Source organism: Ictalurus punctatus, chromosome 21, assembly GCF_001660625.3.
Source record: "Ictalurus punctatus breed USDA103 chromosome 21, Coco_2.0, whole genome shotgun sequence".
In the NCBI taxonomy this organism is placed as follows: domain Eukaryota; kingdom Metazoa; phylum Chordata; class Actinopteri; order Siluriformes; family Ictaluridae; genus Ictalurus; species Ictalurus punctatus.
Genome location: NC_030436.2, coordinates 12,670,001 through 12,695,104, shown reverse-complemented (window position 1 = coordinate 12,695,104; position 25,104 = coordinate 12,670,001). Strand labels below are relative to the sequence as shown.

Here is a 25,104-nt window from a genome sequence, read left to right as displayed (position 1 = left end):
CAATCATGTGGCAGCAGTGCAACGCAGAGACAGGTAAAGAGCTTAACTTAATGTTCACATCAAACATCAGAATTGGGAAAATGTGATCTCAGTGACTAACAGCGGTGTGGTCTGAGAGCTCAGCATGGTTGCAATGAGTTGTTATTTTAGTTACCGTAGCTTTCCTGTCCGCTCAATGTGAACATTAACTGGAGCACTTGACCTGTATCTTCATGACCTTGTGCCTTGCACTTCTGCCTCATGATTGGCTGATTAGAAAAGGACATGAAATGTGCAGGTGTACAGGTGTGGATAGTGTGTGTATATTGCACATTAGGCAGGCTAAATGAGGGCATTCCATTTGTGTGAATGAAACCTGATCTTCTTTCACATCCAGCAGTCTTTACAGAACTGCCCTTTCAGAGATTAACAAATATGCAATGCGAGCATTACGTGCAGAGCAAGATAACCAACACTGGCAGATTCATATCCTCATAGACACAGTCTGTTTTCCATTTTGAATTCAAGTTCTTTTTTATTATTTAGTGCAAATAATATTGAGAAAAAAACTCATGGTCTAAAAGGAACATATCTATGTCAGGAAATCAAAACAGTGTGACAAAACCATAAAAACACAGACAAAATTATATTCTTAATATGCACAACACACTAAAGCCTGTTCATTTTGAACTTACATTCTTTCCTATTTTCTCTTGCGCAAATGGCCTGTGGTCATTCAAATTGAGCTAATTTGGGTTTGTCGGAGTCCTTTGCAAACCTCCTGCGTAATCACAGCAAGTCTAAGCCTTACAAGGGCACACAAAGAGCAACTCACCAGTAATAATACTAACACTCAGTACAGTTTGCTACTTCAAAAATAAGTTGACTAACTTTAACATTAAATAAGAAACATTAGTGACAGAACCTTATAATCTCAGACAACAGCATGAGTAAGACAGCTGGCATCTCAGGAATGGATCTAGTCTGTTTAGAACAGTTCATCTTTCCCTTTTGGCTCCATGTGGTTCATTGTTATGTGCTTACCATATCAGAACACCACGTTATACACACCTGTAACTAAACACACTGGTTATTTATATACATATTGCTCAAATAACTTCTAAAATGTAGGTGAATTTCAAGCAGCTAGTTTCCTTCATTAAACTTCATCTTTTCTATCAAACCCTTTAGTTTACTTTAGAACAGTGAGTTAACGATTGAAGTGGACAGATCAAAAAGTTTTTGTTGCAAAGAAACAGAAAGTATGTGTAAAGGTTTACAAGAGAAAAAAAAAAGAAAACAAACAGCCTTAGCCACATGTTTAGCAAATCATTTGCATGCATCAAATTCTGGAAAGGAAGAAAACACACAGATTAAAGCTTAGACGTTAGATTTAGTTCCCAAGATAATAAGGAATGAATACTAACAATACTTGTGTGTTAAGGTTTATCTTCACTTCCCTTTCTTGAAATAAATAAAATGTTCCATTTAAAGAAACTGACTAATCCCAGAAACGTAAGCACAAAATACTTGATAGCAAATAAGGCCAAAAGTGCAACATTTATCCAGTAGCAAATATCACAGCATGCACATGAATCATTCAACTACAAATTCTCACTGGAGAGACCGGTGCTAGGTTGAGATACTGCGTCGAAACCGAAACTTAGGCTCCCATCATCATGTTTCAGCCTCACACTTCATTTCAAGGCAAGCTGTTAAGAGCACATGTAAATAAGGTCATTAATGGGTTGTGTGCTATTGGGCTAGGCGATATATTGGAAGTATATCACTGTCACAATGTGGGACGCACACATTTGTGGTCTATAAAGTGCCAATGTGATTAAAACAAGGCAGTGCCTACTGAAAGCTAAAAGGTTTAATTGGTTTATAGATACACAACAAATAAAAACAAGTCTAGAATTCACCTGGAAACCCAGAATGTTTTATAAAGCATGTATAATATTAATGTACATTGGAGGAAATTCATTGCACAGATAAAGAACATGATTAGATTTTGTTGAATATTAACCTGGATTTTTGTTCATATCGCCCAGCCATAGCATGCATCAAATCCCTCTTAGGTTCATTAACAGTGTTGGTTAAAAAAAAAGGAGCCATTTTAATTCATTTTCTTGCTTATATATGAAACGGCATGTTAAGGTCACTGGATGGTCCATGGTACAATGTGAAGTATAATATAACATTGCTAAATTTAGGCTCCAACCTACATAAGTCCCACCATGTGCAGATTTTTAAGAAAACGCTCAGTGAAAATCACTGCATCCTGGATCTATTCAAAGCCTGGTGCTTGTTTAAAAAAAAAAAAGTGAGTAATAAAACACACGTATGTTATAGAGCTATTTTCTTGCCATTCATACTACAGAGGTTGTAGGACAACTGGACTGAGTTAGACCTTGCATGAGTACACACAAGCTTGCAATGCCACAGAATCTCAAGTGTTTTAGTTTTTCAAGATATGGTAGATCCCTTCCACCAGCACCGTGAATCTAATCGTTTTCCAACACTCCCTTTAACTCCCTTTTTACTTGATAGGTAAAATCTGTAATAATCTAAATCAGAGACATAAATGTCACAACAAAAGCTAGCTCAAAATCGAGCCAAAATAAAAGAACATCTTAAAAAGAAATAAGTTAACATTTCACTTCCTCTCGCTTAACAGGAAACTGTGAGGCTGTACAATGGACAAAGTTTTCAGATCCTTCTGGAACACATCCGGCATCCAAGAGAGTCAATGTTTCTTATCTCAACCACAGTCCATGTAGAGGGCAAAAAAAAAAAAAAAAAAAAACAACCCGAACACAACTAGCACATTTAGTGATAGCTCTCCATCACAGAGTCTCCAGGTCTCCAGGGCGGGAGAATCAGCAATAAACATCCCCACTGTGGGGAAAATACATCCTTCTACGCAGCAACTCACAGATGCTAATGCAAAGACAGAAACACCTACATGGTCCTCAACAGGCTTCATCTTCTGAGTCAGTTCCCTTTAAAGGGAAATTACACAACAATTTACACCAGTCGATCAGAATGCAGCTATCAGTTCTTCACGTAATGTCGGTCTTCGCAACTGCATGTTTCTGTTAGCGGCTGGCATCGGAGCTGCCTGTGCTCAGCTGGTGCCAGTCCACCCAATGCTGTCCAGGTGTTAGATTCTTTAAGGGGATGATGGCCTCGCCCAGCAGTGTGTTTTCCCAGAAAGCCCCGTCGCCTAGCACTCGAAGATGGATTGACCTCTGGCTCAGGTCCCCGTCTGGTATCCCATCATACACCAGCTACAGGGTGAGAAAACCAACACAAACATCAGACATAATGGTTTTACAATCTGACTGATCATAGCAAAAAAAAAATTATGTACATTCAGCTTCATAATTATTGGTACCCTATGGCAAAATTTGCACTTTTTTTTCCTCAAAATGTGACCACATTAAATTGCAAACAAACGGTCATAATTTTTTGTAATTGTTTATGATCGATATCCAAGTGCTAAGGTATTACACCAAAACACACTGGCTGTTTCTACCAGGAGGTTAAACTTTGCCATGGATAGATGTTTCCAAAACCTAATGAAGAAAAACAGAGTAATGACCATCTCATTCTCCAGACTTGAACCCTACTGAAAACCTGCAGCTGAAATGAAGAAAGCATTTACAGGTACATGTGCACAAAAAGACTAGGAATAAGGAAACTTGAATTGTTGTACATGGAGGAGGCATTGCTCTGTCTGTTGTCAATCAGAGCAACACTAACCAAATCCTGGGCATCTGTGAGCTCGCATATGAAGAACAAGGATGTTAATGCTTTCCACAGCTGCAATTTCACATAACATGACCAGCATTTTAAAAAGTGTGGTTTCATGTGTCTCGGAGGAAGCACGTGTCTTCGCTCTCAATGCCAGCGGTCATGTGATGGGGAGAATTAGAGAATGGGAAATGGCAAATGATACAAGTGGGAGATGCAGTGCTCTGTGATGTTTCAATGTAATGCTATTTTTTTCTCTATAAACGAAGCCATTATCTCTTTTGTTTGTAATAGACTGCAGGTTCTCAGGAAAAAGTATTGTTTATCATAGACACTTTAAAATGCAGAAACTGTCTCTGTTGACCACTTTAAAGAAACAAAGTGCTCTCTTGTGACATTTATACAGTGTTTACCATTTCATTATACGTGGGGTTGCACGTGCGGCGTGCTGCCTTCGTCTTCCTCTTGCTTGTTTTCTGCGGATCAGGGAGCAGGTACAGTTTGACGTATGGATCAGGATCGGTGCTGTCCTGCAAGGGTTGCTATTGGAAAAATATGGGATTATTATGTTACACTTCTTCTTAATGCAATATATATCGCAAACGCAACCAATGCCAAAAGACTCACCAAGCCTCGTATGTGTATAACCATGATGAAAAGCTTGTTGCTCTTATAGGAAATGGACAATTTCACTTCACCAGCCACTTTACCAGGCACAGGAGTCCAAGAACCCTCTGTAATAGCAGGAGAATGTGTTCATCACAAAACCTGTTTGGTGGAATCTTAGAAACATGTTATGTAGCACTGTGTGTGTCTCTGCACGAGAGAAGCACACGTTTATGATTTAATATTTAAGCTGAACAACCTGCATCTGCCACTAAGAGTGGATAATTAATTAATTACTATTAGATGAAGGGAGAGAGAAAAATTTACAGAGCTCGTTAATTAAATATTAAACAAGAGTCGTGGAGCCAGACTTGTCTGAATGGAGTTCACCGCTGACCTGTTCACTGTCCCTATTAATGTTTAACTAGCTTTATTGAATTTCTGGAGAATGATGAACCAAATTGCTTATAGACCAGTGACAACTCACTCTGCATGATTACAAATTCCCTCCATGTGCTGGCTGATTTCAAGCTCATTGTAAATTTCTGATAAGGCCTTAACACACCATTGGCCTTTTTCTGGTCATCACAGTCACACACGCCCTCTTAGGCTGACTAGTTTGAGTTTTATGACTCATTACTGGACCGAGTCACATGATGATGGTGGATGAACATTAACCCTGATGTACTATGTCATGCCCACATGCTTGATGAATCACCAACATTTAGCTTCTAAAACAGAAACACTGTGTACATGTCAGAACAGTCACCTGTTGGTTTGTTTCCCAGTGTGTTTACAGCCGTTCCGACTGGCCGCTCGTCTCTTGGTAACGGGTGGAAGAAGGTGTAGACCAGGTCACTCTGCAAGGATGGAGACAGAAACTAAGAATCACCATGGCACCCAAACAAACAGCTTAGCTGGAGGTTTACATCAGGTTTACATACATTTACATGCAGCGCTTTGAGAAGCTGCTTTTAAAGGCACTTTATAAAATAAAGTTTATTATTACATGCATCCTAAATGAAATGCTACGTCGAACAGCATTCTTTTTAGACACTCCCAAAAGGAGACGCAGTCGTGTAAGTGTGAACTGCTCGGCTGTTCTCAGAGCTGACTAGGAGGGGCAGAAACATTGCCTATCTAAGGCACAAGCTTTTTTTCTGTCTTTCTTTCCAAGAAGTGTGTGGCTGATTTCCAGGAAGCAACGCTGTCAAACTGAAACACAAGCACACAGATAATTTATGACCGTCATAACAGCCAAGTGAGGAATTCCTGCTGCATGAGCAGCATGGGATGAACATGATCCTAATTTATAGCTGTGTTTGTTTATTATTTTGATGCCAGGATACAGGCGGACTCTATGTTCAACCGATTATAAATACATCAAACTGCATCATTTAAGCTGTTATGTGTGGTTATGCAAATATATAAAATTACCCTGATTTTCATTAGGGTTTTGCCTGTCAACAGTAGTCCTAGGATTGGACAGCGTGTGCTGGAAATAACAGGAAGGTGGGAAGTACCTGAGCAACCTCGGCAGCCGAGTGGATCAGATGCCACACATATGCGTTCAGCTCGTCTTTCCTCCGGTCAGCCATGGCTTCTCCGCGAGAGCGGCCAATCACAAAACGGCTAGGGAAGCTGTAGGACAGCAAAGTGAGGAACGGACAGAGGTATTTTAACATGAGCTTGCGTATAACATCGAAGTGAGGAGATACTGGTAGTGCCAAGAAAAACACTGCGAAAGCGTTTGCCTTCTTTTAGCTTATCTGCTCATTCACTGATAAAATACAGGCACCGATACAAGAGTTTAAAAAGAGTTTTTCATTAAATGTTCTGCTTGACATTCACATGGGATTTTCCCCACAGCACCAAACAAACAAAACAAAACAAAAAAACAAGAACCAAAAGCAGAACAAATGTTAATTGGAGTTCTCAACCCAGATCATTCTGAAAGACAGGTGGAACTGTGACAGTTGTTGTGTGTACTGAACCAGACTGAGCGATTAAAGGCTTTGCAGGTGTTTTGAGTTAATTATCTGATTAGAGCTCTTCTCAGGTCGACATTTCTGTATTATAAATTCATTATTCTAATATTTTGAGATACTGGATTTTTGATTTCCATGAGCGGTAAGCCGTAATCATCAAGATTAAAACAAAAAAAGGCTTCAAATATTTCACTTTATGTATAATGAATCTAGAATATATGAACGTTCCAACTTTTTGAATTAAATTACCATAATTTCCCACAATATAATGTTTTTGTTTTTTTTGTTTTTTAAGATGTACCTGTAATTATGATTAGCTCATTTTCATTTTAGCTTGGTTAATTAGGTATCTGGGAAACCAAAACATGTTCTGAATCCCAAGCACCAATCAGCAACAAACACTGCTGTTAGACCCACACCGAAGGTATCACCCATTTCTACTGGCACCAATCGGCTGCAGGTACAAAAAATCATACAGCTGGAACCCTTGCTACTGGACTGGTAACCATTGGTAGTTTTAGTTTTCTGGATTTCTTGTTTTGATACTTTTGATGATTGATGGTAACTACTGTATTTTCTATTTTATTCAGCGAGTAAGGCTCATTAGTATTGCCACTTAGTAAAGATTTATTTTTAATTATTCATATACTGTCAAAATACAATGAGCAAGAGAAAATCATTTCCACTTGTGTGCTGCACAGTTTGATCCGAGGTATTAGATTCGGAATCAGTTACAACCTGCATTAAAGCTAATAAAAGTTGTTTCATGGTTCTGGTGAGAGACAGTATTAGTGTACCTGGGTAGTTTGAAAGAAGGGAAGATGAGGCGCAGTTTGCTGTGTAACTCGTGGAACTCCTCAAAGCTCCTCTGGACCAATGTCGCCCCCTGCTGGCCCTCTCGCTCCACTTTCACCACATAGGACTAAACAAGAGGGAGAAATTTCCATCAGAGACCTCTTAATTGAAAACATATTTACTACAACAGTAGCACTACAAGTGTGTCTGTGCTTCATGTTTCATCGTGATGTCTGAGCTGTGTTTACAGGGGACGTACATAACCCTTGTTTGGGCTGTAGGTTTTAACGTGGCGGCACACAAACAGGCTGCGTATGAGGCCGTCACTTTTCAGTGTGTAGACTCGTGGTGCAAAGGACAAAACGGGTCGCTCCTCAGATGAGGCGAACTTCATCTGGGCAAGGTTGTGGATGAAGAAGTTGAGTTTTGTAGCCACGCTGCCCAGGCTGGACTCTATCAACCTGGAAAGATGAGAAAAGTGTCCATGAGATTCAAGGAATACCTTTCAGAACTCTATTGTATGTATTTGTGGTGTATTTCTTAGACTCCACTTCTAACAAAATAGACTAACAAAATATCTGAGCCCATACCAGAACACGTAATTATCAGTTATATAATATACTGCAATTTTCAATTCGTCTCTTGATTTTTACATTTTTTGTGTACATTACAAGCCCTGAGCTCATTCCAGAAGCAAATGTTTATCCACAACAGGCAACAAATGGCCTCTCCTTAAAATGCAAACTATTGTGCAAAGCACAAAATAAGACTAAAGAATAAAATAATTACATGTTTTTTTCACAAACATTATGTACTGTAAAGCTCTTAGACAAGCATCCCAGTGTTGAATGGAATATTAGATCTGTCAAATTCACCTCATCCTCACAGCAATGTATTTTTATTCCACAGTTAGGCTCAGTCCCATATAGATTCCTATTCATGACCCATGCACTCCATCTAGGCAATAAACATGGTATTGTACATCCTATGTAATGCACCATATGCGGTAAATGCCATTTGAGATTCAGCTGTAGAAATCAAAAAGCAGCGTACGCTCAGCAAATTGTTATGGAGGAATAGTACATTTCTGCCTTTACAAATTTTCTCCAATAAATGTTCTGGCTCTTGGAAATGTAACAGAGCCTCCACTGCTCAACACTTTTTACATAAAAGTTGGGTCTGGGATGTTAATCAGATTTTAAAAATGAAATACTGCCAAACTGCAGATGTGCCTCTGTCCTTCCTCCTGACTTACAGTCATGTAATCCGAGCAGACACACAGCTTTTTTTTTTTCAACAGTCCTGACTGGATTTTGAGTCATGTTATGAATATCCTCACACGGGAGATTTTAACACTTCAGTTTAACTTCAGCCCAAGACCAATGGGCCAAAAGGGTCATGATTCTTAACCAGTCACCTACATATTTTTTGATAATACAGATAATACACAGAATGTATGCTTCTGCTACATGAAATGTGGATTAGCTTAGCTTGAAAATATATAGGTGTTCTACTATAACGTATTCTGTTTAATACATTAGTGAATAAATCTTTAGATTCGGTCATGGCCCATACCTACACCAATATTCCTGAATTCTGATAGAAATACGCATAAAAATACACTTATATCGTTGTTTGTTTGTGGACAGTAGAAAGCCCTTTGGTTTTGACTTGCCTTAGGACCAGTTCTGTCAGTTAACACTAAGACAGAAATAGCTGTAAAGTAGTTAGATCTCATCAAACATTTGAGCACGTATCTGGTCTGAACAATGTCAGACAAAAATGTGCTCACAAGTGCAAGGTTAGATTTGTCTTCATAGATAATAATCTGTTATAATAAGCTGTTAACTTTATTGTAAGGGTTAACTTTATCCAGTTATTGTTAACTTTATCCTGTTATTGTAACATAACCTGCTAGCCATGGTTAGTGTACCAAGTTTGAAATGTTAATGAAATATTTATTTTTTAATTGGTTATCTATTCTAGGAAGTTATTAAACAGCCGTGAATGAACAATTATGTGTACAATTAAAGTATAACAAATCAAAGTTCTAAATGATTCAGTCAAAGTTCCTTTTCTGATGTTCAATTAAACTGATGCAAATGAATAGTTAAAACCTATTTAACACAACATTGTGACAATGATAAAATGTAACACGGTTATGATGATATACCTGGGCTGGTGAAGACTCGGGTTTCATAAGACGCTACATTACACTTAGTCCAATATCAAGTGTACTACACCAAATAGTAGTTTTGTTGTTTAGCAGAACAATAACACATCAACAACAACTATAAAATTTGTTAATTTATCTGTAAGTTACGTTTTGAATGCATTAATGGCCTGAACATTATTTTAGTTTTCCAACCTGGTGAAGTACATGGTGGCATCTGCTTCAGACTCATGTGGTCTCAGAGTGTCATAAACATACTTTAAATCCTCTAGATCCGACAGCTCAGGAATGCCACAGGACACCATCTGTACACACCCAGACACAAAACAGATTTAATAATGTAGATCAGGGGTGTCCAATCTTATCCGCAAAGGGCCGGTGGGTGTGGGTACAGGTTTTTATTCTAATTAAGCAGGAGCCACACCTGATTCCACCTGTTTAATCAGTTGAGCTTGGCTTTCAATAGACTCAGGTGTGGCTTCTGCTTGGCCGGAATGAAAACCTGCACCCACACCGGCCCTTTCTGGTTAAGATTGGACACTCCTGATGTAGATAATATACATGAAAGCATGCAGGTTACGAGAAATGCAAATAACTTCTGAGAAAGAAAATTCAAAAACCAGTGGAACAAACTGAGCTAGACAAGTGCAGATGGAATAACACTGATGATCAGATTTTTTCACTCACCAAGCCCAACAGGTTGAGGAACAGATGTGCGTGTTTCCTGATGAGGTTGTACGCCTCACAACACAAGTCCACAAAGTCATGAAAGCGACTCGAAGGCTTGTCACCCCCATTAATCACGTAAGCCATGTCAGACGTAAAAACGAAAGGAGCCCGGTCCCTGAACAACACAAAGAGTAAACCAAACCATAAAAACACATCACAGTTTTTCATCTTCGAGGGAAAAGTAAATTCATGTCGATGGCTGTAAATGTACTGTTGGTCAGTCCTGAGTAAACTGGTGTAAACAGAGTTTTACCCTCCATTCCAATTCCTGGTCTCACCGTTTGATGTTGCCAAACATCTGCGCATGGCCCAGGAATTTGCCGAAGTCAATGTGGAACATGTGGCCGCTGCTCTTAAGCATGATGTTGTCATTGTGGCGGTCGCAGATGCCCAGGATGTAGGTTGCCACACAGCAGCCTGCACAGGAGTAGATGAAGTTCTCTACTGCCTGCAGAAAAACAATGACACGGCGTCACTGGTGTGATTGACAGCTCTGTATCTATGCTGTGAGAAACTGTCCAAACTGTAGGAGTTCGGATTAATGAGTGCAATAAATCTTTGGTGTCAAAAAATGGGCATCATATTTGTGCCAAACGTGCTTGAACTTTTCCACAATGAAATGTGTGTGTGTGTGTGTGTGTGTATATAAATATAATGTTTAAGAATGCCTTTGACAAGAGAAGACCGTATATTAATCCTTCTCATGGCTGGATCGGGAAGATGTCGCAAGATTGTGACTGAGCAAGAAACATGGCAAGAACATCACACGTGACACTGTCACCAAACTTAACCCTCTTACCCCTAAGTTCCCACAGTATTATGTCCCATAACCCTATATTCCCCAGAGAAACAGCACGCCAACCCTGAGTTCCTGGGCCAAAATCAACATTTTAATTTTAACATTTTTAGGCCTTGAAACAACTTATAATAATGTATTTGTGTAATATTACTTTGAAAATGAAGCAGTTCAGTGTTTTTACTAAACTTGGAGCACAATTCTTAACTAGAGAAATTATGTAAAAATGCTTGCTAAAATCCTTATGCTCATTTAGAAGTACCATACGAGCATCAGCGTGGTCAATACCTTTGAATAAATTAAAGTAAATAATAAATAAATAAATGGATTTTAGCGCCAAAAGTCAACTTTCTGGTGATAATCAGACCAGCAGGTAGTGTTTTCACGAATGCACAGAGATGGTCAGGTTATGACTCCAGACCCCTGCAGTGTCAGTCGCACTGGTTTATGCTGAAGATGAAGACGGATCAGGGTCTGAATCAGGAGAGTTTGCAATCAGTTTCGGTTTCAACATCGCCTGAACTTTCACTGCTGTCACTATCTAGAATCCTCGCTCTCGCCTGTGTAAGTTTTTTCTTTTTTTTCACAGTTTTAGATGTACCTGTGTTCACTGTAGGTGTAACTTTAGCTAGAACACGATTAGCTTTTCGCTTTGGCATTTTTAGTTCACTTCTACTAGTACACCAATATTCACGCTTGGATCAGATTCATCGTAATGACGGCGTAATGTCATAATCACGTCCTACCGTCATCAACCTTCCGGGTTAAAAAAATAATAATAATTAAATAAGTAAGGAATCATAGCAGAGTAATGCCGGTACACCGGCCTTACAGGGAAAACGTTTACACTGTAAATCCGCTATATCGGCCTTACGGGGATTTGGCATAGACGACCAAGCTGGTATATCATCCTTACGGGAATAGATCAAAGACGGGCAAGCCGGTTTTTCGGCCATACGGGGTAAGAAATAACAAATTATTAATAACAAATTCAAAAACACTGGAAGTGTTAGGACCACCTGAGAAGTCGACGTTCACGAAAATCCACTGACGAAGGCACAACCGACGTGGTGCTGGCATACATAGTCCCTTGTGTATGGAGACTTTTGGGACACCCTTCAATTCTGATGCTACTATTTGCCATCAGAAGTCACAAAATTAGCTGAATGGAGTAGCTCAGTGTGCAACTAAAGTGTCATGTGATCTCAATATAAATTCATCTGCTCCTGGAAGTTACCAGAGCTTGTTTGAAGATATATCTAAACAAACAGCATCAGGACGACGCAAAAGCTATAAAAAGATGCCGTTTTTGTTGTTGTAATAGCTGCTCTCCAAGAGGGTTTTCATAACAGTATTCCCCTACCTTGAGCAAAGTTTTGTACTAGCATTAGGATGTGATCTTGTTCAGACTTCAAAGCACTTCTGGAAGTCTGTATAACGGCAACTGCTAAATGCTGTAAATGTAAATTTATACAAGGATGAAAACTCAGGCTCACTTTCTCATACTCATCTTCACTGGGGTTGTGTTTCTGCAGCCAGTCAGCCAGCGGGCGGTCTTTGAAAGATCCAGTGACCCCGTGCTCTACTTGGATCTTCCTCAAGGTCTCGGCATTCGGGATCATCTCCACCATGCCTAGGATAACATTTAGACAGACCTCACAAACTGTTCTGACAAAGCCCAGCATTGCTCCAATGATTGTGCAACATCCTGTTTAAGCCGAAAACTAAAGCATACATGTGCACTGAAGAGCAAAACCAGACTTCATCTCTCTCTCTCTCTCACACACACACACACACACACACACACACACCTCGGCTCCGGCCGGTGGAGAAGCAGCGGAAGATGACCATCCTCATGTCCAAGCCCTCCTGGATCCAGATTTTGTTCATGATGCGGATGATCTGGAGGGTGAGCATGTCCTGCCGCAGGTCATCTCCTGACTAAATGCATTTAAACGTCAGTTATAATTCTCACACCTTTAGCACCTCTAACAGATTTAGCAAATGAGTAAGCACCTTAAAGATGACGTTGATGTTGTCTCCAAGCGGGTCCATGTTCTGGAATGAGAGCTTGAGTGGCACGGCGTTGGAGTTGAAATAGGAGCAGGACTAGAGGGAATGAAGGAGAGAGGAAAAGGATTGGGGGGGGGGGGGGGGGGGGGGTACAAGGAGAGAAAAGATATTCTGTTTCATTGCTGTTGAGCCCTGAAGGAGTGCTGGACAACACAGTGATGGAGAATCCTAACAAAACACTAAGTTTCTCTGTTTATCAGCAGCATGCAGTTTTGGCATAATATTCTGTACAATAACCATGCCATTTTGCTTCTCACCATCAAGAGACTGGAGAATGTAGTTACTAAATTAAATCATAATATTTTCCTAACCGCATGCCCTGTCACGTTTTATTCCTTACTTTTTGGATACGACATAAAAACTTACCATTATGAAAATAGTCGCTGTCACCAATGTTACGGACTTTTACAACAATGATAGCCCACTTATGGATCAAACTGAAGACTGTATAAGCATTGCAGCTACATGAACCTTGTACCTGTATGTTAATGCCCTTAACTAGCAAGCCAGGGTTAAGGGGAAGGCGGCAGCTGCTGCTTATGGAAAAGAACTGCTTGACCTCATCTAGTCCCTCTCTCAGAAGAGCCTAGAGCGAAACACACAGGAACACCACCTTACCATCTCACTTCAGAATAAGCAAATGAAACAGCTTTACAGCTGCTCAGAGTTCAATGACCAGTACAGGAGATATGGCTTGATGAAAATGAGGAGGAGGTTCTGACCTGTCTCGAAGATGGCGAGGCGTCTCGGACACGCTGTGCGACTTTAGCCAGGATGCTGATGAGCCAGCACTGGCGGTCAAACTCTTCACGGAGGCCTCGGCCTGAGCAGCAGAGCAACGCAGCCAGCAGGTGCTGATAGCGTACGCTGAACAGTGAGTCCTGCAGAGTGTCTTTCAGCAACCTGTGACATACAATTCTGCATTATGAGGCCAATCCGCAGTATACAACACTATACCACTACAGGGTGTCCCAAAAGTCTCCATAGATAAAGGAAATGATCACATTCTAGCAAAATGTCTTCCAAAATTTTTCATAGTTAATTTTTTTTTCCAGATGAATTTTTTTTTTTTTTTCCTTTATGAATGCCTTAAACAAAAGAAGAATGTATTGAAATCATTCTCAAGGCTGGATCATGGCTGGATCGGGAAGCTGTCGCAAGGTTGCAATGGACTTTAACGGGAAACACTGAAAGCACATCACACACGATACTTGAACTTCCACTGACGAAGTCACAACCGATGTGGTGATGGTAAACACATTCCTCGTATGTATGGAGACTTTTGGGACACCCTGTATAACAATCTATACTGTACACAGTGAAATATCCTACAGCAACCTACCCAAGATGATACAATACAAATGCTTTGCACTTTACTTGCACTATGTTTTGCTTGCTTGTGTCTTTAGTCTCTATAGCCTGATCTGGACTTGTCTTCCAGGCAGGCAAAAAAGCACTTCTGTAATTTATTGTGGATAACAGTGTGATACAATGCACATGAGCAGCATACAGTAGACAACAATAAGATCTCTTCTAACAACCTATACAATACACTACACTCTAACAACATTTGTTGCCTTTTTATACACAATACAGTGGATCTACAGCAGTTGAAACATCACGAGCCAGTGAGACAGACTTTAAGCAAGGATCTTTCCAGCAGATGGTGCTATAGCTGCCTGAGTGAGCGAGTACACTGAACAGGGTTATTATGAATCTCAGATGTAGACCCAACACCATATGCACTGTGCTGGAGGCAACTCAATATGCCTTTTGTTTCAAAAGGGTTTACTCATGTTGACTAGGACTGGCCGTATGACACTGACAGGTGCATGTGTGTGTGTGTATTATCAGATTTCAGAGTATGCTAGATGTCAGTATTGTGTGCAAAACAGAAGGTGGACACACCAGAAAAGGCAGTGAGCGACACGCACGTCTCCAATGGCTCTGCGCAACAGGAAGCGCACCAGAGGACTGTCCAGGTAGCACTCATACTTCAGCGCCTGACGAAGGGAAAAAAGACAAAAAAGATTGACACATAACAGCTACAATGTATCACATACAGAACAAGGAAGGTGTGTGTATGTAAAATAGAGAGAGAAGACAGCATGTCCATGGTACCTGCACTAGCTGTGGGAGAAAGTCCAGGAGCTCAGGGTCAGAGATGGAGTCCATCCACTGGACAGCTGTGCGCCTACACTCCTGATCTGGAAACCTAAATATACACATAAAACTTTTGAGATTTTTTTAATAAACAAGTTTTACTTCTGCTTCGATCCAACAGGACAGAAAAATCTTACAGGACAGTTGCTGAAGGAGTGTCTACACAGTGTCTACATATATTCTAAAGGTATATTAGTTGTTTTAAAATAGCTATTTTAAACTAGTTATTCCAGAGAAAGAAATTAAGAATGAACGAAAGAACAAACGAACGAATGAACGAGAGAAAAAAAAAACGTTGAAATAATTTCGGATGAGGATTTGAGGATTATGATATTGAATAATAAAGCATCAGTGTATAAAATGATGTACTGGGGATGTTAGAGTTGGTCACATGGGCTTGACAGGATGTGAACAGTGAGCAGGAAACTGAGCTCTTACGTGGCATGCAGCAGGCCCAGTGCATCCAGGTGGTTGGTACATATCCACTGGCGCAGGAGGGCGTAGATATCAGGCAGACATGCCCACTCCCAGCTGGGGGCACTGGCGAGGATCAGGGGCAAGCGGCTGCTCTCAGCGTGGCAGAAGTAACGCTTTTCCCACAGCAGACGCTTGTGCTCCGGCGTCAACCTGACAAAACAGAGACAGAGAGATGATGTGCAGTGGTTAATGTACATGTTATGTATCGTCACCCAGTTGACTTCTCCAACATTGGCAGTACTGTTAAAGTATGCAGAATTTCAAAAGTGTGTGAGTGAGTGAATGAGAGTGAGAGAGAGAGAGAGAGAGATGCAGTAGAGTAAGACCAAGGTAGGGGAAGTGTTGAGTGGGTGTAAAGAAGATGAGGAGAGAGGTTGTAAAACGAACTTGGGATAAAGGAGAGATTTTGAGAAAGTAAAAGAAGAAACAGAAACAATAGTTGAGAGAGAGAGAGAGAGAAGGGCAGAATCATCTCTGATTATCTAAGGGTCTAATCAGATGCTAGAAAAGTGAGACGTCCAGACATTCAAAGACATGCACCTGGCTTGTATTGATCTGATGAGAGACATTTGACAAGATTTTACGACACAAGGCAGTAATTCCCGTCACACATCGACAGACTGCAGATACACACCGAGATTATTAATCCAACCACATGCAGTTGCTCTCGTCTCCAAACCTGGGACTTCTTCAGCACTTCAATCTGTATATTCCGAAGTTGCACATATTCATGTTCAACATGAAACTCCTGTTCTACAGGATGTGATGCATATGTTCTTCATCATCATCTCTCTGCTTACTCAACATTCTCAGAGTACCTCATAAATAATGCATCCTGCACGGAATGTGCCATTCATCTGAGAACGGGGAAATTTGTTTTCAGCACAAATTGCTGACAGCTCATTCATTTCTCACTCAGACATTTGACTAGTCCCATTCCTGGGATTCCTACACTGGCTTGTGTTCACATTTAACCTTTAAGAAAGAAAGAAAGGCAAGTAGAAAGACTGAAATACAGAAAGAAAGCAACAGAGACAGAGAGACAAACTGAAAGAAACAGACGATAAGATTGAAAGAGAAAAAATGAAACCGAGAGAAAGAGAAACAGCAAAGTAAGAACAAAACAAGGCGGACAACATGAAAGGAGCTGAGAAAAAAAAGAAGACGTGAAAGATTCTGATGAGGATACTCAGGAATTAAATATTTGTTCAATTAATCGATATTTATATTTAATCGATTTTCTGTGTAAGAAACGACAGTAGTAGAAATAAAAATCTGAAAAACACACGAGGTGTGATTGAACTCCGACATATAAAACTGAATCGTTTCCATTCTGAAACTGCATGCGCACATGTGGCATGAACAAAACTACAGATTCATAATTCATAGAAATTTATTCTGCCCTATGCACGATCCACATACAAGCACGATCACGTGATTTCTCTGTGATGATCTCTCCAACACTCGCTCCAAATCGGAACACAATTCCGAGGGTGTCCCGTGGGAACTGAAAACGGCTCAACAGCGAATCATCGTGAGCTAAAAATTCCATAAAAACATGGCCCCTTCATAATATGCCATTGGCAACATCCTCCAACTGCGCCCACGCAACCATCATTAGTTGTCCTGGAACACCACTGAACCCCGTTTGACAATGTGAAGCAGTGAGGGGTGGTACAACGGTAGAAACGTGACACGACTAGAAATCTTCACATTTCATTTGAGATATGAAATATCACTTCTTACGGCCATGACATTTTTATTTTATAAGAATGTGTGTGTGTGTGAAAGCTTAAGTTTGGAAAACACTGCAGTAAAGGGTGTTTGGTTTTCATCAAATCAGACACCAGTAAAAGGCTAGAGAGTTCGTATGATATCGGAATATTATGATATCGGATATCGAATATTGGAGAAACATCGTCTGGCTTTGTAAAAAATAAATAAATAAATAAAATGAAAAAAGGAAGATTTTGGTGTGAAACAAAAACGTGTTGAGAACATATCTACACCTTTACCCTCAGCCTGAGTAATGAACAATGAATGGGGGATGAATAAACGTAAAATGTACAACATCGAGTCCTCAGACTACCCTAGATTTCAATACCTGAGGAGGAACACCAGTCAAAATCGATCACCACAACAATCAAAACTATTACTCATGACTATCACTAGCCAAGTTTGTTAGCAGGCTACCTTAGCATGCAATTACTGTGGATGAAAGTTTCCTAAAATATCCAACAGTGCACGTTTCACAATTTTGTACCTATTTAATGACGTGATGGACTGAGCTTATGTAACGCATGAAAGTCTCCATTAAAAAAAAATTATAATAAGTGAATTTAGTGAGCACTGTCCTCAATCAAAATTTGACCCAAACATCAACCTGTTTAAGTACAACCAGCAAGAGGATTGGTACTTGTGTGGTGATGGCCAGTAAACCATCCCTCAGTAAGAACTCTCACTAACCCAATGCTGCCTTAAAAGTCCATATTTTGGGAGCGGCTCTCTCTCCTGGGATGCCAGCTGTAGGGCAAGACCCCTGAATCATATTACCACCCATGTGTGCTGAACCCGATCCATTAGGAAATGCCATGCCACTCCCTCAGCCTCTGGATTCGAGCCAGAGTACTGTAAATGGCCAGTCCCATGCCCTTTATGACTGCATTTCCCAGAGTTCACTTAGGACAGAAAGAGCTTTGAGGACTAGGCTAAATATTAGAGAACAAAAAGAATACCAGGCTGTCTGTTTTTGGTCAAAATATGACACTTAAGTATCCAGGATTTAATACTAAACATACCCAGTCCCCCAAAACAGCAAGTTTATGGATCTGATTTTGCTCAAAGAAGAGGTTTAAGAACCAGGATTTAATGCCCTCATTACTAGCTGTAACACTACTGTGACTAAAGCACACCGCTTATTTGTTTGTTTGTTTGTGTTTATCGCCATACCAGCTTCAATGGCAATTTCATGGCGAATACAGGTATTTATCAGACATAAATAAAACAAAATTTTGTAATAATAAAAGTAATTAAAAATAAGTCAATAAAATAAAAGATCACAATATAATTCAGCTTAAAAAGACAGACATTTCTGTGCAACATGACTATAAAAGATGCTTTAAATTTGCTTGTGATAAAATTTTTTTAAACGTTTTCCTGGGTCCGTCTTACAAAGCAAGTATTTCAAAGTCTGACCTGATAAAAGGTGCTGTCTCATGACATTATAAATAGGGCAAGCTAAAAAAATGTGTTTTATGGTCAAGGGAGTGTTACAATATGGGCATTTTGGTCATTCTTCGTCCTTCAAGAAATATCCATGTGTAAGTCTGGTTTTGTAACTATGTTCTGTGTGTACTTCATTAATCGACAGACAGGTAGTCTCAGGGTGGCCATGGAGCAGTTTCAGCAAGTAAAAACAGTAAAATATTTCAGAACTACCAGAAACAACCACCACCAGGTACACTGTGAAACTGAACAAAAACAGATCTGAATCTCACATCAACAGCTGATAAAATAGCACACACCCAGCTCCAAACATGTGACCTTTGTTCTGACCGATATATGACTTAATATTTACAGGTTGACGTGTCACACTCCAGTAAATGTTTAACAGAGTATCCATGTATCTCAGTAGTAGACCTACATGGCAATATGAGGGACAAAAAGCCAGATAGAAAAGCGGTGGAATGGGAAAGAGAGAGGAAGAAAATACAGAGAGAGGGAGTAATAGACAAAGTAGTACAGAGGATGAGGAGCCAGCTGGGAGGATATCCACATCAGCTGTTTGCAGCTGGATATACCAGAAAAAAACAAACAAACAATTGCACTTTTGGGAAAAAGAAAACAATATATGGAAAAGGCATTAAAGTCTAAAATATCACTAATGAACTGTTCTTGTGTGCTGGTGAGAATATGCCTACTGGCCGGGAACTGTTTGCCAACTTGGGTTTTGGGAATGTGGGAAGTCTAGGCATCCATATCACTAAACTATGAATGGAATGACCTGCTTGCAATTGCTTAAGCAGACAGTTCAATAATACTGTTGCTAGGATTATTATAAATCTTGACAGGTTTAATAAAGTGGTTAATATCCCTTTCTACATTCTACATTGAACGGACATTTAACAGTTGAATAAACCTCAGTATTCTATCCAGTAAATGAAAAAGGCTGAATCTTAAAACCACTTAACTACAGACACCGACTCATGTCCAAATGACTTACGAGAAGCCAAGCAGAGCTAGCAAAGACCTTGGAATGGTTCCATTAGAGAGCTAATGCTCATTGTTTCATTACAGGTGTGGTTCTCACCAGAAGAGAGACTTCTTGCTCAGGATGTCTTGGAGCTGCCTCTGGCTGCCCTGCTCCAGTCGGGAGAACTCGTACCGAGGACTGAACTCGGCCGGGGGAGGGGTGCTAAAACGCACCTCGAACGAAGACGTTGGGAAGTCCACCTGAACAAGTGAAAAAGTGGAGTTTAGGAAGTTTCATGGTGTTTGCATTGAAAAGAGACATACAGAGATAAGTTTGCTGAACATTAAACTACAATAAAACCAAACTAATTCAACATATATAAATAAAGATATACTACATTGGAATTTTGCTTAAACTGGACTGGATATATTCAAGCATCTAATCATATGACACAGAAAAAGGAAGTGGGTAGAAAATGACACAACTAGTAATTAGCGCATCGACAACATCCATAGAACTGTTATTTTCATTTAATCATATGTTCATCAACCCTTTAAACATAGTGTGGATTTTTTTTGTTTGTTTGTTTTTTTTGTTTGTTTGTTTTTTTACTTAATAGCATTTCAAAATCATTTTGATAGTAAGCATCTTTGTACACAAGCTCAACACTGATTGAAATTAAACTCTGAAGCGTGATCGATTTAGAAAAAACAGCTGTTCAGTCTCTTCTGGAAATGTTCCAGAAAATTGGTTGGGGACTTCTTAAACAGAACATTGCACTCAATGTGGAGATTGCAAATGCAGAGGCTGGCGTTTCTTTATTACAGCGGGAAGAAGTGGCCAGGTTTGAAACTAGTAGGACAAAGAAATGCCATGTTCATTAATATGTGCATGTACGGAGCATACAGTGCTGCATAACAAATTTAGGGCATGCTTTTATTCATCGTCCATATTTACTTTATCCAGGTCAGAATGGTTTAAATTGCAAATTTGTTTATATTTTAGGAAATAGAACCAATTACATTTGTCAGAAAATATCATGAGCAGGTGCCAGCAATAATAATAATAACTGTGTGAGTGGATGGGATTAGTTAAAATTCCTTCAGGAACTGACAGGAGTGGGGTGTATTTAAAAAAAATAAAATAAATAAAATAAAAAATTAACACACTTCTAACTTCAATCTCTCCTAAACACAAGCAAGTTTTATGTAACTCTATAACATTCTGACAGATCAGCCTACACTAATATCAATCTAAAAAGTTTTTTCTCCAATTCAGAAGTTTTTAGCAGAGGGTAAAAGGGGGTGAGAATGCAGCACCAGGGTTTATGGTTATCATCAGTTGCTTTAGCTCACTGTAAGTCTTGGCAGCTGTGTCAACAGCTGTGCTGGGCAGTAACAGAAGCTCCTGATACAGTACGGCCCCTCTAACAGTGGGGGCTTCCACCTTACCACGCCAAGTCAAACACTGAACGATTCACTGCCATCTCTCCCTCACATAGATACGTGGCCATGCAACACTGAGTGCGTGTGTACTGGAGCAGGAAAGAAACAGATACAGCCAAGCCACATGATTTAAAAAAAGAGGAAGGGAGGACAAAGACAAATAGACTTGAATTTTTAAAAAATGATCGAGATCAACTGAAAAACTTATGGTGCTGGATTGAAGGAGGTGGGAGAAGAATGTGAATAATGGGATGATGATCATTTTGAATCTTAAATAAAGCCCAGATGTGCAGCAGTGCCAATCAGTTTGAGGGAATAAAACCTCCCTGCTGTCTTTCAGAAGGGACAAACCAAAGGCTGGAAGCTGTAGTCCATCCAAACAGCGCTCCATCGGTGTCCACTCCACAGCCCAGTGCCCTCAGACAAAGCTGTAGCTACCAAGCACAAAGCACAGCTGGCACAGCTCTGAGAATTCAGTCTACTTCACATTGTGCCTTTCTGTGCAACTGATGGAAGTTACAGAGCATTATCATGATCTCATTTGACTTTGCTGTAGGTCAGCAAGAGACCAGAAGGGTTTGGTGATTTCTTGGCTCTAACTCGTAATGAGTTCAGTCGGGTGTGTAAGAGCAGGGAAATAACCCGACTGTGCTGGAGTCTAGCCAGGTAGGACCACAGCTCTAGGGGAAGAACTGTAGAGGGAAGGAGAAGTACCATTTTCAAAGGGCACTGCAAAAATGTCATGTCTGAATGTCTTATGAGGTGTCAAGTCTGTGTAAGAGAGTGTGTAAATGTGGGTGGGGGTCTGTGAGAGGCTGCAGGGTGATGGAGTTTATGTAGTCAATGACTGTGTGTGTGTGTGTGTGTGTGTGTGTGTGTGTGTGTGTGTGTGTGTGTGTGTGTGTGTATGCGCTGGAGGGGATGTCCTGCAGGACGAGATGAAAAAAGAAAAAAAAGTTTTTTCTGGCCTATTTCCCTCATGCTCTCTCTCAGAATGAACTGACCTACTTTCAGTCCTCTTGTACTAGGCAGCAGGACACACCCCTACAGAACCAAATCTCAGCTAGAACTCAGCTCTTTTATGTAGACTGTAACCAAGTTAAACCAAGAATTAAGGTGGACCAAAAGCACGGCTTTTTGACATCACAAGCAACCACCAGACATCTACTATATAATGTAATATATATTATATATATATATATATATATATATATATATATATATATATATATATATATATATATAAATAAAGACAAAACAGTGAGCAATAAGCAATACACACAGGTATCAAATCTTCAGCAGAAATTTGTAGCAGTGCAATTTCACTCCTATTTGCTGTCATTTGTACGTTCAGTCAGTTAGTTAGTTCATGTTTCACTGCTGCGCTTCTGCAGAATATCAGGAATATCAGCTAGCTAAGACGAGAAAGAGAATTACTTTTGTTCGTGACAGCTCCTGTTTATCAGTACTAAAAGATTTTATGGCAGTTCTGTTTGAATTGCGAAGCCCAGTTTCACAAGTTATGGATTGCGAGGTAGATTTTGATTCGATTTCTAGTACTATGATCTGATTACTATGTAGTAAAACTTTTATACCTAAACAAAAGATTCTAATGTAGTCTGTCCTCCTGCAAAATAGAGATTGCCTTGGTCAGTTATATTTTGGTTCCTCGACACTAATTGCCTAAACCCCTCTCTATCTACTACTATTGCTGCTGTAAATAGAGTTCAGTAGTGATCAATACAATAGTCTTTGTGGGTGCAGTCATGTGAAAAGGTCTGGCAGCTAACGTAACTTTTCGCTGAGATCAGTGTATATGATGTGGCTGTGAATGTGTGCTGGCGTGTTCGTTATGTTAGTGGGAAGTGAATGTAGCACATTCAGCACGTTTCTAAAACTACTTTTTGTCAAGACACGCACAAAGAATACTCTGACTTAAATTTAAAGTCAAATTCTTTTTTGGTCGATTTTAGCAGCTACCAGCACATACCTTTAGTGTGTACAGATTAGGACTGCAACTAACTATTTATTCGATTAATCGAACAGGGTGGGGGGGAGACGACAAACTTTCAGCAGCATTGTTCATTTATTTAAAATAAAATCCACAAACTGAGTGTTAAAACTTTATACAACTGTTTTTCCAATTATATAAGACTGAAAAGAACCCAATACACACAGACACACACCAGAATATATATTATTCATTTAGGACTGTAGTTTAATTCAGTGGTATATAATTGTAAAATACTTAAATAAATAAATAAATCAATCTCACACACATACATACGTACACACACACACACACACACACACACACACACACACACACACGTATTTATGCATTATTTTTTATGGATGCACAAAAAGCACTGAATAAAACTACAGCCCTAAATGAATAATAAAAACTCACTTTCACTGCACTTTGTGGTTTCTGTTACTCACTGCCTTGGCAAATTGGTTTACTTCTGTTTACTTTTGACCACAGTGTTTTAATTGGACATTGCAGTTGTTACTTGATCTCCCACTGTGTATCAGCGCGTCTACACCATGAGTGAGGAGCAACGCGGCCTCGCTTCTAATAGATCACTTCCTTTATAATAAATGAAAGAACTTGCACTGCAAGCGTGCAAATAGACCATATATTGACAATAAACTTAAATTAAACTAAACCTTTTAAGCAATTCGCACCAGTTCCCCAACCCCTTGCACAAAGTGGAGCATTTTGTTTGTTTGTTTGTGTGTGTGTGTGCGCGTGATGTTTAAATAACTCTGAGGTGTGTGATGTTATTGTAATGTTATTTTTTTATCAGGGAACTTGCTTTTTTGGCACAATAACAGAGTTATTTAACAGAAGTGGACTTTTTCAGGAAGAAAAAATAAATTAGCAGGTGAGTAAAGAAAGGGAAGTGGTTTGGCATTGTACATGAGCAGAAATAATCCACAAATAAAATAAGTCGAGTGAAGTAGATGGACAGATTGGTAGCACTGAAAATAGAGAAGCGAGAAGACACAGGTGTATGAGGAAGTGTTTTCATGTATAGCATTCTAACCTGCAGGATGACACTGTCCGGCTGGCTGAAGTTGGGAGTGCTGGACCGTGTGTTTCCGCTTCCTGGGGTTGACGGCCAAAGACCCAACAGCTTCCTGCCACACGTCAAAATGCTGCAACACAGGAAAACACACAGCTCAATCCCACCAGCCAAACATCCGCTTCTGGATATGCACAATGACGACAATGACAGGGGCTTTGCAGTAATATTATTATGCACAGTGTGTATGTTTCATCTGCTTTCAGCATGTTTTTTAACTTAAGTGTCTACACATGGAACGAAGGTCAATTCTTTTAGAAATGATGCTATTTGAATGAATCCAGAAAATACAGGATTTGTTCACATTTTTTGCTGTTGTGGAATAAATACTTATGCAATAGTCATGTTGTATATCCATAATGGCGGTCAACAGTGGTACAGAAGACTAAACTACACCAATAAGGAAATGTTTTGCTTGGTTGGCTTCATAGGAAGAGGTATTTACTCAACTTTGGGTAAACAGGCTTCCAAAGAATGTATTACGTGTGTGATGACTGTTTTCTCGATCTGAGACAGTTTACATGAGTTTAATGTGTGTGAGAGAAATTGTCTTTTATTTCATGCTGTACGTCGTGTTCTATGCCTGCAGAAGGAGGCACGCCTAAGAAGGTCATGTCATGTCATTTAGATTAGTACACAACATTTATCTGCTTACAGAGTCACAAACATGTTTTTTTCTGTTAAGGGTTCATCTGCACATTTGCCAAGACCCTTAAACAAAGCCCGTTTGAACTGCCTCAAACTGATCCTTATCAATACATAGAAGTGTATCCTGCCCTGTGCTTCCTCTATATAGTACATGTTCAGCACAAGCGTCTTAGCACGCTCTCATCTTATATT

General features: G+C 39.8%; 1 protein-coding gene across 1 annotated transcript in view; it reads right to left on the bottom strand.

Moving 5' to 3' along the window:
- Positions 1-487: 487 nt before the first annotated feature.
- pik3c2b (phosphatidylinositol-4-phosphate 3-kinase, catalytic subunit type 2 beta) overlaps positions 488-25,104 on the bottom strand; it is a 59,959-nt gene continuing 35,342 nt past the window's right edge. Inside the window, exons 14-33 of the mRNA XM_017450338.3 lie at positions 24,226-24,337; positions 19,848-19,990; positions 15,500-15,688; positions 15,020-15,113; positions 14,807-14,901; positions 13,621-13,801; positions 13,377-13,484; positions 12,842-12,934; positions 12,637-12,766; positions 12,322-12,458; positions 10,308-10,477; positions 9,988-10,144; positions 9,496-9,605; positions 7,387-7,588; positions 7,130-7,254; positions 5,868-5,985; positions 5,114-5,204; positions 4,366-4,472; positions 4,152-4,280; positions 488-3,272 (exon numbers count right to left, since the gene is read on the bottom strand). Coding sequence (XP_017305827.2) covers positions 3,081-3,272; positions 4,152-4,280; positions 4,366-4,472; positions 5,114-5,204; positions 5,868-5,985; positions 7,130-7,254; positions 7,387-7,588; positions 9,496-9,605; positions 9,988-10,144; positions 10,308-10,477; positions 12,322-12,458; positions 12,637-12,766; positions 12,842-12,934; positions 13,377-13,484; positions 13,621-13,801; positions 14,807-14,901; positions 15,020-15,113; positions 15,500-15,688; positions 19,848-19,990; positions 24,226-24,337 — 2,683 coding nt within the window. The 3' untranslated portion in view covers positions 488-3,080. The remainder of the gene's footprint in view (positions 3,273-4,151; positions 4,281-4,365; positions 4,473-5,113; positions 5,205-5,867; positions 5,986-7,129; positions 7,255-7,386; positions 7,589-9,495; positions 9,606-9,987; positions 10,145-10,307; positions 10,478-12,321; positions 12,459-12,636; positions 12,767-12,841; positions 12,935-13,376; positions 13,485-13,620; positions 13,802-14,806; positions 14,902-15,019; positions 15,114-15,499; positions 15,689-19,847; positions 19,991-24,225; positions 24,338-25,104) is intronic.